Source organism: Maylandia zebra, linkage group LG12 (genome assembly GCF_041146795.1).
Source record: "Maylandia zebra isolate NMK-2024a linkage group LG12, Mzebra_GT3a, whole genome shotgun sequence".
Classification (NCBI taxonomy): Eukaryota; Metazoa; Chordata; class Actinopteri; order Cichliformes; family Cichlidae; genus Maylandia; species Maylandia zebra.
The window spans coordinates 17,160,666-17,178,836 of NC_135178.1; the positions used below are offsets into that span (position 1 = coordinate 17,160,666).

At 40.5% G+C, this 18,171-nt stretch overlaps 1 protein-coding gene across 3 annotated transcripts in view; it reads right to left on the reverse strand.

Annotated features, from left to right (window-relative positions):
• slf1 (SMC5/6 complex localization factor 1) overlaps window positions 1–18,171 on the reverse strand; it is a 35,196-nt gene that overhangs the window by 10,035 nt on the left and 6,990 nt on the right. For all 3 annotated transcript variants that reach the window (XM_004544387.4, XM_004544385.4, XM_004544386.4), the window contains exons 12-17: window positions 17,850–18,018; window positions 17,416–17,561; window positions 16,830–16,939; window positions 13,565–13,644; window positions 5,774–5,866; window positions 4,201–4,383 (exon numbers count right to left, since the gene is read on the reverse strand). In XM_004544387.4, coding sequence (XP_004544444.3) covers window positions 4,201–4,383; window positions 5,774–5,866; window positions 13,565–13,644; window positions 16,830–16,939; window positions 17,416–17,561; window positions 17,850–18,018 — 781 coding nt within the window. The remainder of the gene's footprint in view (window positions 1–4,200; window positions 4,384–5,773; window positions 5,867–13,564; window positions 13,645–16,829; window positions 16,940–17,415; window positions 17,562–17,849; window positions 18,019–18,171) is intronic.

Here is an 18,171-nt window from a genome sequence, read left to right on the forward strand (position 1 = left end):
GGACGGCATCAGTGATTACGGTCACGGGGCTGTGTGGTGACAGCTTAAAAGCTCTTTTCTTTATTTTTCTCCACCCTCTTTGCTGACTGACACGCCTCCTCGATGCGCGTGCCAGGTCTGAACTGCACAACTAAAGGCTCCGGGTCATTTTCCATTCCAATCAGGAGTACCGGCTGCCATGGCCACCCTGCAAAACGTATAACATTTCTACCAGCTGAGAAAGGAAGGGACACGAGGAGCAACAGCGAACATACACTCATTAAAGCATTTGAGACTCATGAAAACGATTTTGCGTATGTAGACACATACGCGAAAATATATAGCCAAGGACACTTCAATACTGTGTTAAAAACAAGCCAAACACACGCAAGCAGGGTCATGTGGGGCGGCCTTGGGCAACGGGAGGAGGAGGGGGAGAAAGCAGTGTCAGCCTTGCCCTCAGCCATGGCATCCTTTCATTGCCAGCTCCATAAGCCTGGAGGGACTGAGGTAGAGTGGGTAGGGGTGGGATCTAGCCCTTCCTCCCCCATACAATTCATCCTTTAAAACACACACACACACACACACACACACACACACACACACACACACACACACACACACACACACACACACACACACACACACACAGGCCTCCAAGCAGACAGGCTTACAAAGGGGTGAGATCACTCCCAAGTAAAGGCTTTGTTGGTGTGCCAGTGTCAGTATTGCCCTCTCTGGCCTACCAAAACCTTGGCAGCTAGGTTCAGCTTGTCTGCTGGAAACAACTAGGACAACAGGGTGAATGGCTCGATAAAAAAAAAAAAAAAAAAAGTTTCGGGAAATGCAGCATGCGCTCAGAAGAATAAAACCCACAGGAATATAATAAATAGAGATGCATCTGGCCCACTAGCCTGTTTCCCTATCATGGGACGGTGAAACAAGTGTACCTGGCCAAAATTTTAAAAGCAGTCTGATGTATGGGTGTTAGAAATGCAGCCACAAGCACAAAAGTCCTGCTTGAGTTTAGAGTGAAAAATTGGAATGAAGAACAATATAAAGATGGTTATGGTAACTAAGCAGGATGCAGGCCCCAAAGCCAAAACTTTCCACGTTTATCAGCCTGGACGTAAGAATCTAAAAAAGAAGAGCAAGAGAAAAAAAAGAAAAAAAAAAGAAAAAGAAAAAAAGCCTAGGCCTACTGATGGTGTCCATGGCAACAAGATGGAGATCATGGAAAAGAGACCCTGAAAGACAGTACAGCCTGAAGTCAAGAGGACCACCTCCTCACCAACTCCCCGCTGTAGCCTTTAGACAACCCGCCATCAAGGTGTGAGGAAATAGCAAACAGTCGGGAGGGACTGAGTGAGGAAAGAAGTATAATGTAGGAGCCTCCAGGTGTTTCAAATTGAGAGAATTTTCATTCTTGTTGTTCTGTTTGGTCCCTGCAAAAAGACCTGGCCTAGACAGTGAAGCCAGACGTCTGCTACACACACACGCACGCACAGACACACACACACACACGCACGCACGCAGACACCCGCTTCCAATTTTATAGATACAGATAGCTGCTTCGTCTGACCTCTTTTAATTTGCTCTCTCTGCTGTTACTGAGGAAGGAAGGGAAAAAAGAAAAAGAAAAAAAAGAACGGGGGGAGCGCTCTCTTGTTTCCTCTCCGGGACTAAACAATCCCAGTCTAATTTATTTTTTGAGGACAGAATATGTACATGTGTTAATGGGAAAGTCGAATCAAATTAACTATAATTAGTCAAACTGAGAAGTGAGTTGAAGCAGAGGTATGTTACATGGGGGACTGGTTCAATGCTGGCAAATATCACTCCTCCCCCCAAAAAACACACACACAGTAACACACACACAGACATTTTCCCAAGTCACCTGCTGCCATACCACCAGCAATGCCACCCTCTCCTGAACTCCGACACGCGTCATACTCACCTCAACCCTACTGAGCTCCGACTGCATGTGGCACGCAAACACGCAGACACACAAACTACTTTTGTTGTGACACATTTCCGCAAAAACCCGCATGTGAATTTTCCAAGCGGCGCACCCTGACTCCTCTAATCTTGTCAAAAAGACGTTAACAGACATCTTACGAGGCGGTGCTGTAATCTCTTTGGACAGACACTGCAGCGCCGGATTGCATGTGAATTATGAAGGTTAGCAGTGGGGGCAGAGAGAGGGAGATGGTATATATGATCTAGAATTCATACAGTGAAGAAGCAGACAACTGCTACAGCTTCTGGGTCGCAATGTCAATCCTGTTTCTGTACCAAACAAGATTCGCCATTTGCAGCATATTAGAAAACATCAAAATTCGTGCCGCGTTTTTATCGAATGGCTTAAACTATGACCAGTGTAAACATATATAGGGTGGTCCAAATTAATAGCACCTTTTGGTTTGTCCCTCCATGATGGGTAAATATCTTTTGTTGTCTTTAAACACCCACTTCCTAGTCTGCGGCAGACACTTTCTGCCATAAAATGCCCAAATGGGCCGGCCCATCATGAGGTCAGTTTCCCCCCCCAAAACTTTTCAAACTGGAGAATAAATAGCATCACATGTGATGGACAAACTCAAATCGATGTGGAACATTGGTGGAGTGCCGCTTTAAAAGCGTTCTCATCAACAAGGTCCTTATTCTTCCAGCAGGGTAATTAAGATAAAACTGTGGCCTTGTAAATAAGGTCAAACACGACATTCAATTGCTTGATACGCTTGACTACATTTGTTTGCTTTGTTGGACTCAAAGTTTATCTTGGCTACAGCAGCAGCGACACTGTGTATAAATTATACAAGTTTATTCACATGAAATGCTAGAGTAAAAAAGTACTAAGGCTAATCCTGTGACGTTAACAATAAAAAAACAATAATCCACTAATACTAATAAAAATAACACCAATAATGTGGTCTTGTGCTGATTAGCAGTCTGTTTCAAAGCATTGGCCATACCTAACATATATTCACCTGTTTACATAAATAAGTTCATCATTGCTTAAATATATTTATACATTATTTAATATGTGAGCTGCTAAAAGGCCAAATGCATTTCCATTTATTGCTTTATCCATCCATCTACAGTGGTCCTATATACTTTGGCCTTTACGCTGCTGCTGTCAGTGTAATATTTATAGAATAATTATGAACTTCAATTAAACAAGTTCAGAACTTATACATATGCACAAGAATATTGTCATTTTTTAATTAAAAGAATGTGTGAAACTTTCTTGTTATGTTTTACTCTATAGACACAGGAAATCACTCAAACATGTTAGAATTTAATCACCTACCCACCATTTCAATATTTGTGATGTAACTGCAATATTTTAGATAAAATAATCTCAAATTTCAACACAAAATGTTGTCAATTTAAAAAAAATACAATAAACATTCTGCTACAGTAGATTCTTACATATCAGACTTGGAAAGCAGACTTTTCTGTTCCTGCAGAGTGTCGTCTGCAGCCTTTTGTCCAAATCTGCAAATCTCTATATAGGGAAGGATGTTATATTTACAAAGCTCTGCAATATCAACTGTCAAGAGTCAAGAAATATATGATAATGACTTAGTTGTTGTAGAACACGTTGCACAGCTAAGTCTTCTTAAGATTGAAGACTTGGATGAGTGATGAAATGTTTCTCCCACTGATCTTTCTCTGGTCATTTCTATATGTTGACACACTTGTAAGAATCATAGTTTGAAGTCAAGTTATGAGGCTCTTTGTCAGTTTCCGACCAATGGATCACTAAGTGGACTTTGAAGACGTGGATGTAGGGCGAATTGTAATGGATTGTTAACATGATCCCATTCTACAGCCATACGGGATTTTATCAGAATTCACGCAAAAGCTTTCGAGCTATTGTGGCTACATAGAGAAAGACATAGACACGCCAACTCTATGCAAAGCATGAGCTCTTCGGGGGGGGGGGTAAGTATTGTTTGTTCAACCCTGCATCAAATGGTAGTCATTTGAGTTGGTTTAACTTCGTCTTTTCAATTTGTTGTTTGTGCCACAGAGTTTGAGAACCATTCACCAAACTATCAATGTGTGACCAACCTTACTTCGAGAACATTTGAGTATTGTTTAATTATTATAAAGCCAACATTTGTTATATTGCATAAGTTCCCGCCAACAGAATGTTAACAGCTTATACGCTGAAGCAGTCAGTCTGTGCATGTACTGCAAGAGTTTACTTGCCTGCATGTTCCAGCAGCATTTTGGCAATGTCCATGTGTCCATTTAGCAGGGCATCGTGCAGTGGACTCACTCCATCCACCTGATTATTAAGCACAGGGGAAGGGTGGTGGTGCAGCAAAGCTTCCACACACTCGGTGCTGCCGTGGTTGCATGCCTCGTGCAGAGGTGTCCAGCCTGCATGGTCTATGTGATCAACAAACCGGAAACAGAGGCACAAACAATGCTGACTCAAAATGAAAGTCAAATGAAATGGGGAAGCAATGTCAATCACAGTTTAGAATATCCACCTGTTGTTCACCTCACCAAACAACCTGTGAAACACTCTCTGGGCTCAAATGAATCTATACTCCATAATTCCAAAATTTTAATTTCTTTTCTTTGTTTGTTTGTGTATGTTTATTTGTTTTGCATGTGGTAAAATACTTTTATATTGCTATTATGCATGCCAAGATCAAGTTTAAGGCATGCACCATTATGATTTCAACTTTCATTCACCTGTTGCTTATACACACAAGTTTCTGTTTTGGTCTAGTAATGCTTCTGTTGTCTAGTTATTGGTTGCAAGACGTATTGTCACTCGACGTGTCAATCAATCAGCACATGCTAGGACAATACTATCTAATAACTTTTGTACAATGGGCCAAACTAATAGGAAGTGAAATGGCTCTGGTAGATCAGCTCTGCACATACACATCATCTACACATAATGGCAGGATACATGCAATATGCCTGAAACACAAATGACAAGTGTAAATATAAAGCAAATGCAATGGAAGCAGAGCATTCAAACATCATAAATGCTCACAACGCATAGGCTATGATAATACACAGCTACAAATCAAGAGTAAAAAAAAGAATGTTTTAAAGAAACATTAAAATCGTTGCAGCATCTTTTCATGTTTTAATCCAGGATTAAAACACAGAAAGACAGACACATTCTAAAGACTGATAATAAAAAAGTAAAAATAAAAAAATGACAGACAGATAATCTGCTGTAGTTGAGAAAAGAAAATCCTCTGAAAACCAAACATGCTCTGACTCAATTAGCATCAGGCCTTTTTTGGAGAAATCCGTAATGTGGCAGCAGTTATTTTACCATTTTGCCCCGTAGTTCTACTTGATCGCATTTTAGACTTAAGAATCCCCCATAACCCCCACCAAGATGCAAGTCAATTTAGTCTACTATTAAGGGGTGATTACAAAATCAGAGAAACCTTTGAAAACGGCACATTTCCATAAAAGGAGGGCAAGTCATTATATTTGACCTAAAGGGACTAAAGAAAGTCACTCTGAAATATCAAAAGGGATTCAATTCACTTAGCAAAGTGGCCATAAATCTATAAATCTGACACTCCAAACCCATCCTGCTCTTACTAGACACACCCTTTACATTTTAGCTAAAGGTTAAAGGCAATGATGATGACGCGCACACACTCCTATTTCTTCTCTCCCCCTTTTTTTTTTTCCTCCAGTGTTAATCGCTCTCCAAAACCCCAGAGCAAACAGTGGGAGTGAAGTGAGACGACAGTGAGATAGAGGTTATGGAAAAAAGGGAAAGCGAGAGAAGTCTTACCTTTAACATTGATGTCTATGCCAGGAAGCACCAAGATCTGAAGCACCGTTTCCACTTGGTTCCTCTTGCAAGCTCTGTGGAGGAGGGTCTCTCCTTCGACCAGGACGAACACAACGGACAAACACACCCAAAAGAAAGAAGAGGCGGAAAAGAGAAATCAAAAATCAGGGTGTGCCTGATGTCCTTCCCATTGTCCCCGTCCATATGGTGAATACGCCAATTAAATACCACAGAAATGTCACCAAACAAACACACGAAAAAAAAAAATCCCTGACCTAAAAAGAGTACGACCCGCCAATGAGGTTGCGATTAAAGAGGAGTGATGAGAAAAAAGGGGGGAGATCTTTCAAGGGAGAGAAGAAAAAAAAAAAAAAAAAAAAAAAAAAAAAAAAAAACACGGAAGGGAAAAAATAAAAAATTAAAGATGGAGAGTTGGGCTAATTCGCCTCGCTCTTTCCCTCTTTTATAGAGGGAGATTTTCCACTTACACCCCGTGCCCAACAAAGTTAATATCAGAGCAGTTGGTGAGTAAATGAATGTAGTGGTGAAAAAGTAGTCCCGCTTCCTGTTCACTCATCCCTATATTGTTACTTAAGAGGAAGTTATGGTAGACAGCCCTCGCACAAAGCCTCGAAAACGATTCTTCACAGATCCTAGGTTCAAAAGCTCTGCTGGGCATTGCCAGTGTCACCACGTGATATTTAATCAGCAAACTACTAGCGGGGGAGGAAGAAAAAAAAAAAAAAAAAAAAAAAAAAACCCTCTCAAAAGACTCCATTTACATTTTTGTACACAATTTTATTCCACCCATTTCTTTTTTCCCTCATTTATACTGCATTCCTCACTTTTTCAAATACAATATTAAATCAGGAATAAATTAGTGGGCCAGAGCCCCCTCTTTTCATGTATGGCTGAACTTCAGAGAGAAGTTAAAGGCCAAGCATGAGTGGCTCTGTGCTTGCCAGTATAACACAGAACTGCAAAGGCTGTAATAAATGCTTTACTAGCTCTCCCCAGGACGCCATCCCTGTACAGGGGCTCCACTCCAACGCACACAGAGCAAAGAGTGGGGCAAAAAGAAAAAAATAATAAAATAGGTGGAGATGGGGGAGAGGGAGGGAGAAGAAGCGGTGAAGGGGACAGCAAAACGCATGCAGGCAAAATATTGAGAATGCTGGTTCGTATTCATTCTGAAGAATTCCTTTGCTCCAGTAAATGTCTTTGAGGCTGCAAAGATGTATTAAATGCCATCCACAATAGTTGAAAGGTTGAAAAATGGAATGGAGGAGATAAAAAAAAAAGAAAGAAAAAAGACGTAGGGATTCCAGTTCAGTTCAAATCCAGCTCAGACCACCATGGTTGGCACAGACAAATATTGCACATTTTCTTCATAAAGGTCCACAAGTATTTGGACAATCACTCAACCTTTGTACCAGCACAGATAATTTTGAGTCAATTGGCCATGATGTGACTCAAATGCAGACTTCCAGCTTTAATTCAAGAGCTTTAACATATTTTATTTGCATTAAGTATTTTGGAATCAAATTAATTTCTTTCTTTCTCTTTCTTTCTTTTAAAAAAAAAAAAAAAAAAAAAAAAAAAAAAAACACACATTGGTACAAAATAACATTTTTAATATGTTATCTTTAATACTTGAATTCAGTGAATACCTGAAGTCTACAATCCATGGACATCACCAAATACTGCATTCCATTCCTTGAGATGCTCTACCAGGTATTTTCCTGCAGCCACCTTCACTTGGTGCTCATTTGTGGGTCTCACTGCCTTCAGTTATATCCGCAGTAATTGAAAAGCATGCTCTATTGGGTTGAGATCCGCTGATAGACCTGGCCATTGAAGAATATCTCATTCCTTTGGTTTTAGAAACTCTTGGGTTACTGTTCCAATATGCTTTGGGTCATTATTCATATGCACTGTGAAGCACTATTCAAACAGTTTTGCAGCATTTGGCTTAATCGGAGCAAAGTGCGACCTTGATGACTTCATGATTCATCCTGCTACATCGATCAGCTGTCATGTCAACAATAAACAGTAGTGACCATGTTCTACTGGCAGCCACACAAGCCCGTGCCATAACATTGGGTCCACCATGTTTGACAGATGTGCTATGCGTCAAATCATGAGATGTTTTTCTTTTTCTCTATACTTTTTTTCTCATCATCATTCTAATACAAGTTCTTCTTGATTTCATCTTTCCTAAGTAATTTTCCAGAGCAGTGCAGCGAGCTTTTCTGGTATAGCCTAATTTGGCCTTCATGTTCTTGAGTATAACCATTGTTTTGGACCTTGGTGTAAACCCTCTGTATTTCCATTCATGAAGGGTTCTCTTGATTGTAGACTAACTATTTTTTGCCTTTCTCGCTAGGTGAAAATGTCCTCCTTTACTTGCATCAACATCTCTTTGGACTTCGTGTTAAGCGTTCCAGTGGGTAGCTGCCTAATGCTAGCTCAACACTTGGAATCAACTCCAGGTATGTTATCTTCTTAATTTGTAGTGAAATAACAAGGGAACAGGCATCACCTGGCCATGAAACAGCTTCCATAAGAGTAGCTGTAATTATTAAACAGTTAATGCATTACTTTTATTAAATTCCTTGAATTACTGCTGGAAATCTGCACCTTCACTCGCATATTTGTTTGAAATAAAACCCACACTGGTGGGGTACAGAGGAAAATTACAAAAATTGTGTGGCTATCCAAACACTTATGGACCTAACTGTAGATTATTTGAGAAGTAGTGAAGGAAATAGAGGATGGAGTGATCACATGGCAGTAACTCAATGCATTTAGGCATGTAGACATGGTTAAGATGAACTGCAGAAGTTCAAACCAAGTATCAGAAGGGGGAAGAAAGTTGATTTAAGTGAATATGAAGACAGTTTGGTTTGATCCGGTGACAGATGGGCTGGGATTTTCCCCCAAGAAAATGTCCTGTGAGCAGCAGTTGATGTCAGTGTTGTTGAGTGTTGATGTCAGAGGTCAGGAGTGCCAGGTGTCATGCCTGTCAACTAAGAACAGGAAACTGAGGATGGAATTCACACAGGCTCACCGAAATTGGACTATAGAAGAGTGAAAAAACTTTGCCCGCTGTAATGACTCTCAGTTTTTGGTCCAACTTTTAGACAGAATTTGTCATGAACAACATGAAAGCACAGATCCATTCTGATGGCTGCTTCCAGTAAGATAACACACAGTATCATACCGTTCAAATCATCTCAAAGTGGTTTCCTGAATATAACAAAGATCTCAACATAATAGAGCACCTTTAGGATTTGGTGGGACAAGAGATTAACCTCATAGATGTGCAGCTGGCAAATATGCAGTAACTGTGTGATGTTGTCATCTCAATGTGGACAAAAAAAAAAGAAAAAAAAAGAAAGAAAAAAAAAAAAACACAAAAAAACCCCAACAACCTATGAGCAATGTTTCCAACACCTTCTTGAATTTATGCAACCCAGAACTATTAAGGTGTACCTAATAAGCTGCTTAATTTGTTTTTATGTTTGTTTTTTCTAAAGATGCGCCATAAAGTTTAATACAATAATTATGTGTCAATGGTCATTTACAGTGCATAGTTGGGCATTAAAGACAGTGACATAATTGTTCGAAATTTTCTCTATTTGTTTCTGGCACGATGGAAGAGGCTTTTGGTAATGAGCAAAAGTACCCAGGTCACTAATTAATGTCGACGATGGAGATGAAATCAGAAATGCATAGATGAAAACAAACAAATAAATAAATAAATACATTTTTGGAGGAGGCAGAAGTCTGGCAGAGCACCCAAGGTGAGGAAACACAGTAACTGGTGAGATTCATGGGTTCTGGACCTGAAGCAGTCATTAACTACAAAGGATTTACAACCAAGTACTTGCAACCCGCCTTCCCCCACATTACTTTTGATTCTGTGAAAATATCAGGACTATTTAGTAAAATGTCTCAGAATTGCTCAGAATTTTTAATTCAACTACAAATCCACTGAAATGAAATGAAAGATCTACGCTATTTCCACCTCTTACCTGCTTCATACACCTCTGTGGAGGTGTTCAGAGAGAATTACACAGTCTGCTTTTGGACTTGAATGCAGCTCAAAAATCATTGCAATCATGAGATAAATCAGTTCATTAAGAACGGCATCAGAAAACAGAGCAGGTAATAAACTATTCAGACAAGTCAGATTAGAGTGTGCTATGATTTGCTGCAATAATTTGCAATAATCTTTATTTTGCACTGCATATTAAACCTCAGTTATTTGATGGCATGACATCATAAAGAAGGTAGTCTGGTTGTTACAGTTTCAGCATCAGTAACGAGACCAATCAGTCAAGCAAACCAATATTTCCAAGCTAAAAATCAAAAACACCCAAACTACAGGACCTAATGAGTAAGCTATACTTTGTGGCACGTCAGTGTTCTACATGGGCTGCTCTGCTATTACCGAGCACTAAAACGCAGTGATTAAACACCCATTCCACTACACCCCATGTGTACACATCCTAGCAAATGCCAGGGCCAATCCACGCACTGTTAAATCACTTTAATGGTTCCAATTTGGACACAACGCCTCTATTATAGGGGTAATTGCATGCTCAGCATTTACAAGCACGGAAAGGATAAATCCGCCTGTCCTTTTCTATAAATCCCCTGTTTCACACTTTAATAGAAAAGTTAAATGTATGTGTTGCTCTTTATATCCCTCAGTCTGCTTGCTACACTCCTGTAAAGCACTGCTTGGCCTGCTGATCCCTGGACCAAAAAGCCGCTCAAAGCCTGTAACAATGCTATTTGTAAGGAATGTGTTTGAAGTGTATTCTGTGCCAGTTACTGGATATATTTAAAACTATTTGAAGACATCTACTATTGCTACCTCTGAAAGCAACGGCAGGAAAATAATTCCCCAAGTGAACATTACTGCTTCTTAAACTGTGCCTCAGATGCATTTACTGGCAATAAACATTTCAAAATTCCAATGGTGAATGATAACTCCATTAAAATCAGTCAAAAACAACACTGGTCAGCAACATCTATGTCACCCTCTCTGCCAACAGGAAACATTCAGACAGAAATACAGTGTCTCCAATAAGAGCAAGCAAAGATCTATATACTTGCATATTATGCAACATAATATTCCTAAAATAAAACTCTATAGGTGGTAGGAATGATCCCTGTAAATGGCTGTAAGCAGTGATGAACTTTCATCAAACTGCTGCTGAATAAACGTTAAGTAGCAACTCTTAAGCCAACACACAGGTCATTAAAGCACTGATAACATTACCGTATGACCGCTCAATAAACTGCACTTGTGTGTGATAAAATCGAAAGCTACAAAATGAGTAATAAAAACTTGTGTAACTCTTTAAGCCGATAAATGTCTTTGTGTTTGAATGAATGTTTTTATGTTTCCATGTTAAAATGCCCACCATAAACATGTTTACAATGTGGAGCAAAAAACAGTTCAGGTATAACGCAAATCAGAGTTTATACAATATTAACCAACTCGAAAGTCAATATTTGGCATTACCAACTTTATTCTTTTGAGCCGAGCTGTAAGTAGACTTCAGAAATAGTTCTCCTTGGTTCCTGAAGCACATCAAGATCAGCTTATGTAGTTATAATAATACTGAGGTCCGAGCTCTGACCGATTCTGTTTCATCGTGTACTTTTCTATCCAGGCTTTAACTAGATTGGTAGATTGATTCAACTCATGTCCTCAGTCAGGTCTTTCCTGAATTTGTTTCTATTTCTTAAAGACAAGACTTTCAGACAGTGTTTATCTGCTGTACATGGTTCTTAGGCCTGTCAGTTCTAAATAGTCCACTTGTCCAGTTCTTCCATTTTATTAAGGATGCACACAGGATGGCTGGGTTTTTGGCTAAAAACTCTTCGGGAATCACTTTGTTAGTGCAAACATACAATTTGATGCCTTTCAGATTGTGTTCCATTTGGTTGTTGTTGTTTGTTGGGTTTTTAAATAAATGGGATCAAATTCTGTGATTTTACCATGTCTTTAGGTACCAAAGTACCTAAAGACACCATTTAAAACAGATTCTTTGCACAGTTCTTTGTTATGTGTATACACAATAACTGGTTAGTCTACTGAATTAGGTATCCCTTGATGCCTGAATGATTCATAGGCCAGTGTTAAGTGGCTTAACAAACAAAAAAAACCCAAAAACAATTCAACTGAAAATGATCGTTTACAAAGACCAGAATGAAATAGAGTGAAAAAGCAGGGAGTGTCCAGAGAAAAACTTTGAAAGACCTTCAGAAAGTCTGGAGAACTATTGCTCAAGAGCAATTTAAAAAGCTACAATAAAGTCTGGATCTCCTTGGAAGCCAAATATAATAAAATGAAGGGTGGTGCATGATGTTTGCACAGTTGCACAGTAAGTAACTTGGCAACCGCTATAGTTGTCTAATACCTCCCCATGCTATGGGGTATATGTTTTTTTTTTAACCAATGGCAATCTTCGTCCCTTTTCAATACTTATTTCTGGTGGGTAAAGCTGTGTAGCATTGCTTTACAAGTTAAAGAATACCGAACGCAGCTTTTGAACTACGCTCTGTAAATGTTGACCTTAATGGTTTGTTTCAGAAATGATGTGCCGCTAAACGCCAACAGATTTTAAACAATGAAAACTCAGCAGTTCTTGTTTGACAGTCTACATACAGTACATTAGGGGTGATTAAAATGGAAATCTCTACTGAGCTTCCACAAGCAAAAGCGGGACTACAAAAGAGAAGTTCATCCCAAATCCCTCAACCCCTCTCAGCTACTGTGACAAAGATACAGAGGTTCCAGAAGGCGAGACAGATGCTCCAAAGCAAAGATGTGCAGAATATAAGAAAGCAAGTTTACATATGTGGGTGAAAAGCCTGTAACGGAAAGAGAGGAAGGAAGGGAGGGAGGGAGAGAATGGGATGAGTCGAGATGGGATGAGAGGGCGAGAGGGAAGTATGCTGTGCCGATGGTTCATCAAAAATTAATGCCAACCACATCGGTATAGAGATCACGTAGTGGAAAAACAACACATGCCAACAGCCTTGAGTCTCCTGCCTCAGCCTTCACCCCCCCTAACCCCACACCCACTCCCTTTCCTTTACCCTCCACCCCTCCTTTGCACCAGCACAGGGCCTTTCTGATCAGGTGGAGGGGGGAGATATGAGCTTTGACACCTTCGAGAGTTCACACAGAGTGCCATGCCTCTAATTGCAGGAAGTTCCACCAGTGCAGCCGCTGTATATTTAAAAGTGCTACCCTAATTGCTGCATTTAATGTCTCCAAAATGGAGATCTGAGCCACACTGTGCGTACTAATATCTGTTATTGTTTTGTGTGTTTGCCCCCCATTATTTCTGTCCCTGCGATTTATCCATTTATCTGTTAGGGTTTTGGTTTTTTTGTTCAGTTTTTTAAGGTGAAAAAGACATGACGAAAAAGCAAAACAAAACAAAAAGCGCAGTCTAGAATTTCAACGCAGATATAACAAGTAGAGAAGGCACAGCACTGAGGCGTTATTATGGTCCAAAGTCTGCCACAAACATACATGGCAGGCCCGCTTATGCAGTCAAGCTGCTCATAAAGCTGACTAGAAGGAAGTGTGGTTCGATGCAAATCAATCACTTTTGCCATGCATTATGTGCTCTTCATTAAACCGAAAGTGATGACAGCGCTATCATGTTCCTGATGACCTACTGTAGTGCATCAGTCCATTAAAAGTCCACTCCTTGCAAATGTGAAGCTATGCTCTTGAACAATGGGTGCATGCTGTACCTACTGCGTTGACTCTGTTCAAACCTCTGGGGATGTTCTCTTTCTCCGAGCAGGTTTCATTCTCCAAAGAGTTTTGAGGTCTGTATGGAGACAAAGAATGTGGCCCAGAAGGGTTAATGAGAAAATACACACATGCTCTATTTATAAATTTCTTCAAATTGAAAAAAAAAAAAAAAAAAAGTGATTACCCATGATTCATGTAAACAAGAGCAATTGACCATTTGAGCATGACTGCAGGGAGACCCAGTGGTGGAGAAAGTGGAACCAGCATCACTGTACTGTGAAAATTGCCATTAGCAAATGAATCCCTCATGGCACGATATCATCTTATATGAAATCTGACAATATCTGTCAAACCCCTACTGTGTTGGCCACACACACACTTCACACAACTAATCCTCTATTCCTGTCTCCAAAACACTTTTCCTCCCACTTAACGCCTCAAACGCAGAGACGAAGAATTCAATGTGAGCAAGCACATTAGGAGGAATAACTAGTAAAAGAAAGTGAAGCCTCTTCAAAGTAGTGGCGTGCTAATAGCTGTGGGCTGTCACTAGTCCTGTGTGTAGGTATGGAAGATCTGCCTGCGTGAAGCCTGACAGGTGTCTTGTGTGTATATGTATGTGCACATGCGCATGCGTTGCATTGAAGTGGAGTGCCATCCGTATTACAGGGAAGAGGCTTGTTCCCTGGTAATTGGGTTGTTCAGAAGCCAGGAAGGAGCTCCCAGCAGTGAGGAGGAAACACACGTCCTGTCACGTTGCTTGTTATTAGCAAGGACAAGGCTGAGAAGAGATGAGACAAGCTCTGTGTGCATGTGTGAGAGAGTGCGCGCGAGAAAGTGACTCCATAACAGTGTCTATGTTGAGGGTGGCTCACATTTAACCACTTCACCCAAGTGTCCCCTGCCCATACAGGCAGTGGAAGTTGACAGTACTTGGCTTGTATACACCCCGGTCTCTTCTTTCCTCATGGTCTACTTTAGGAGGCCAGTCTGCTGACAGCAGCCCAGCTATCAATCAAGAGCCTGCAGCAGCGTGTGCCCTTGGAGGCTATCACTAAAGAAACGTATGAGCAGTCATTGAAATAATGCAGAAATGCTGGTCAAGTGCTGAAAGAAAGCAATTTATGGGATTTTTCTTACTAATCATAGCAAAAGAAATCCTTCCCCCCTACTTTTTATCTGTCTTCACTATAAAAATCTTATTGAATCTAGCTGATCCTTTTATAGGCTTTTCTTAAAACCCTAGCTGATATTTGGAAGTTGGGACTCGTAGAGAGGTCTGGTCAGAGAAAGAAAGAAAGAAAACACTATAGTCAAGTGGGCTGAAACGATTACAGCAACGGAAAGAGTATGACTAAGCCAGCACAAAGAAAACCACAGTTTAATTACAGCTTCCCTTCTGCTAACAGCACTCCATGCCATGCAACCAGCCACCTGGCAAATCAAATGGCCCTCTAAGCAGTCGGTCAATCAGCCACCCTGTCAGCTTGGTGTAACTTGGACACATGCCCTGTTGCTGGCCTGTCTGTTGATGCGGAAGAAACACGCTCACAATATCTCAAATAGAACTACAACATCTTTGAGTCAATCAAAAACAGCCTAATGCATTCTGAAAGTGAGAGGTGACTGATAGCAGGGAGGAGAGCTGGCAACTCACCCGGTCGACCACGAACCAACCAGTCCTTCCTGTCTTACGACTGAGCACTCACAACAAACATAGCTGATTTTTTATATCATCTATAATGTGTTTTTCCTCTTGTTTTGTTTTTTACTTCTTAGCAGTTTTTCATCATGTAGGCTATTGTATAGAATATGCAGTGTGTCATATGCATAAACGCTTTAACATAAAATGTGTTAATTGATTAAGATTGTCAAGATCACTGCAGCTATGTACAATATCATGAATTTAACCATGAAAACCAGAAAACAAGCTTCCCGTCTTGGTTTCTGTTCTCAGCTCATCACAGGCTTTGTCATTTTGATTTCATTCTTTCTTTTAGGGTCAAATGATTTTACATGCCCTTTGGCATTTCTTTATCTCATCCACACAGATTCCTTTCCTTGTTTCATTTATTTCTTCACATGCCTATGTCAAAATAAAGTAAACCACTTGCAAATACAGGGAAAGCAGAAAGTAGAAACAGAGTAGGGATGGAGGGGAAGAGAAGATCTGGTCTGTGCATGAACCAGTAGCCTTCACATGAACCTGCTCCCTGGTGACTCCTGCCCTTTTCCAGGCCAACTACCTGCTGGTGAAACAGCAGATGTCTGATATGGGGTATGGATAAAGTGGGTGCGTTTGCAGTTAGAGAGGGATTTAATATGCAGGAGTAGACCAAGAGAGATGGGGGGGGGGGGGGGGGCTTGAGAGCTGGTGGTCGTATGGGAAGACACAAAGGCCTGATGGGATACCCAAGTCTATCTGTGGCTCCCTCTCCATATCAGTGTGTGTGTGTGTTTAACTTCCCCGTGCACCCCTCCTGTCAGCCAGCACACACTGATAGGATCAGACCTGGGCACGACCCATCACATGCCAACTCCGTCTGACCTCTATTTGTCTGTCTCCAGCTTTCCCTTAGTCCATTCATGCATCTCTGCTCCTCACCTCCACACACTTCTCCTTTCACCAGGTGTTCCTTTGTTCCTTTTCGCTCACATTTCTCAAAGGATCTGTTCATTTTCACTTGTTTGGCCTAATGCTATGCTGTCTACCGTGAACTATGTGAGAAGAATCCAGACAATGGAGGCACAGAAAACTGCTGGTCGACTACATCAGCTATTTTAGACACAGACAAGCCAACAAACATGGTACAATAACCAACTTTACAGGGTGACAGCTTTTCATGTGTATTTTTTGCTAAAAGATTACTAGCAACATGCTTTCTGCTATATCTTTAGTAGATATGCAGCCTCTAAACAAGGTTAGACAACTAGACATTGATATGATTGATAGTCACAATTTTCTGAAGTCAAAAAAATGAAAAAGGTAACTAAACACACTGCCACTGGGAATCTCTAAGCTCATCTTCAAAAATTAATACATTTCAAGAAGTTTGGAAAATGTAAATCTAATACAAGACATTGAAGTGCTATAGCTTATGCAAAGTTAAACATTTGAACATCATCCTGGAATTTTAAACCAGACATTTGTGCAGCCTCCACCTCTGTGTGTAAGCCCCTCCATGTTTTGCTCCAGGCTCTTGTGAGAATGCACAATGTGGACTTAACGGTAGCACAGACAGACAGCTGCGTGTAACTGACCTGCAGTCGGTCCCCTGACTAGTGCAGCTGTGTGAGCTGGGCTCAGTCCTGAGGCGAGTACCACTGGGACTCAGAGCCAAACTTCCCAGAGCAGGCAGGTAGAAAAGCACCTGTCAGAAGTCACACAGATATACACAAGGTCAGACAGTGCCTTTACACTGCAAGTTGATATGTGCGTCCTTGGGGAATTGAGGAAGCACAAAGCCACCAATGGAGAGTGAGAAAGCCAGATGTTCTAGTGCAATATAATATTCTGGTTAGACGACATCAGAAATCATTTCATGGCACATAAGGGCAAATGTAATCTATAATGTAATCTATACCAGTTTATTAAAACTGTCATTAACTAATGCAGACCAACTGTGTGTTTTGCTTCTAACACTAACTTAAAGTGGGGGAAAAGAGAGAGAAAAGCATTTTTTTTTTTCGTGTACAATTATATCAGACACTCAAGAAACCACTGTGAATTCCAGAGTTTCCGGTAAAAATGGAAGATGATCACAAATGTACCAGAAGTAGAAATGACAAAATCTGCCAAACGGAACAAGGAATAAAGGACAGGGAAACATGGGAACAAGAAACGCACCATTTTCTTGAGTGACAGAGGTTCATCTCCCATAGTGCATCCATTTCTGCAGCAGAGATTCCTGAATATGGCATCAGCCACCATCAACTTAAGCCTGGTAGAGCGAACCCTGATAACCAGTTCTACCAAAATATTCGGAGATAAATCTATGGGGAAAAACCACAGAGGAAAATCAGAAGATAAGAGAGCATCTTTTTAGAAGAGATTTTTGTTTTAGAATAAAGAAAACCTCGTGTCAAACCGTACGAATAAACAAAAGAGACAATTCTGCTAAATAAAGTTTTTAAACTGCTTAAACTACTTCTACCACTTTTTAAGTAAAAGAAAATGAAATTCAGAAACCAAACTTTGAACTTAGGACAGAATTTACATAACAGAAGTTTTGTTTTTCTGAATATGCTTCCTGTTCTCAAATTTCAGTTTTTATCACTTACCCTGGCTAATGACAGCAAGATATTCTGACAAGTCTTTCAGGCCTTTATCCACTAGTGTCTGGTTTAATTTGAAATGCTGCTGACACCAAAACTCCACCAACACAGACAGGAAATCCAGTAGGGTGTCTGCCAAGTGCAACTTCTGCTTCTCATCCCTCTCGGCGTACTCCTTTAGAAAAGATAAACAACATTTTGAACCTAGCGAGCTCCATGAGCAATAGTAACTTTAGTCATGAGGTCAGACTACAATCTGCTGTCAATTATGGATCAAAATAAAACATTCTGAATGACTGAGCACATTATCCAATAAGAATATCAAAGT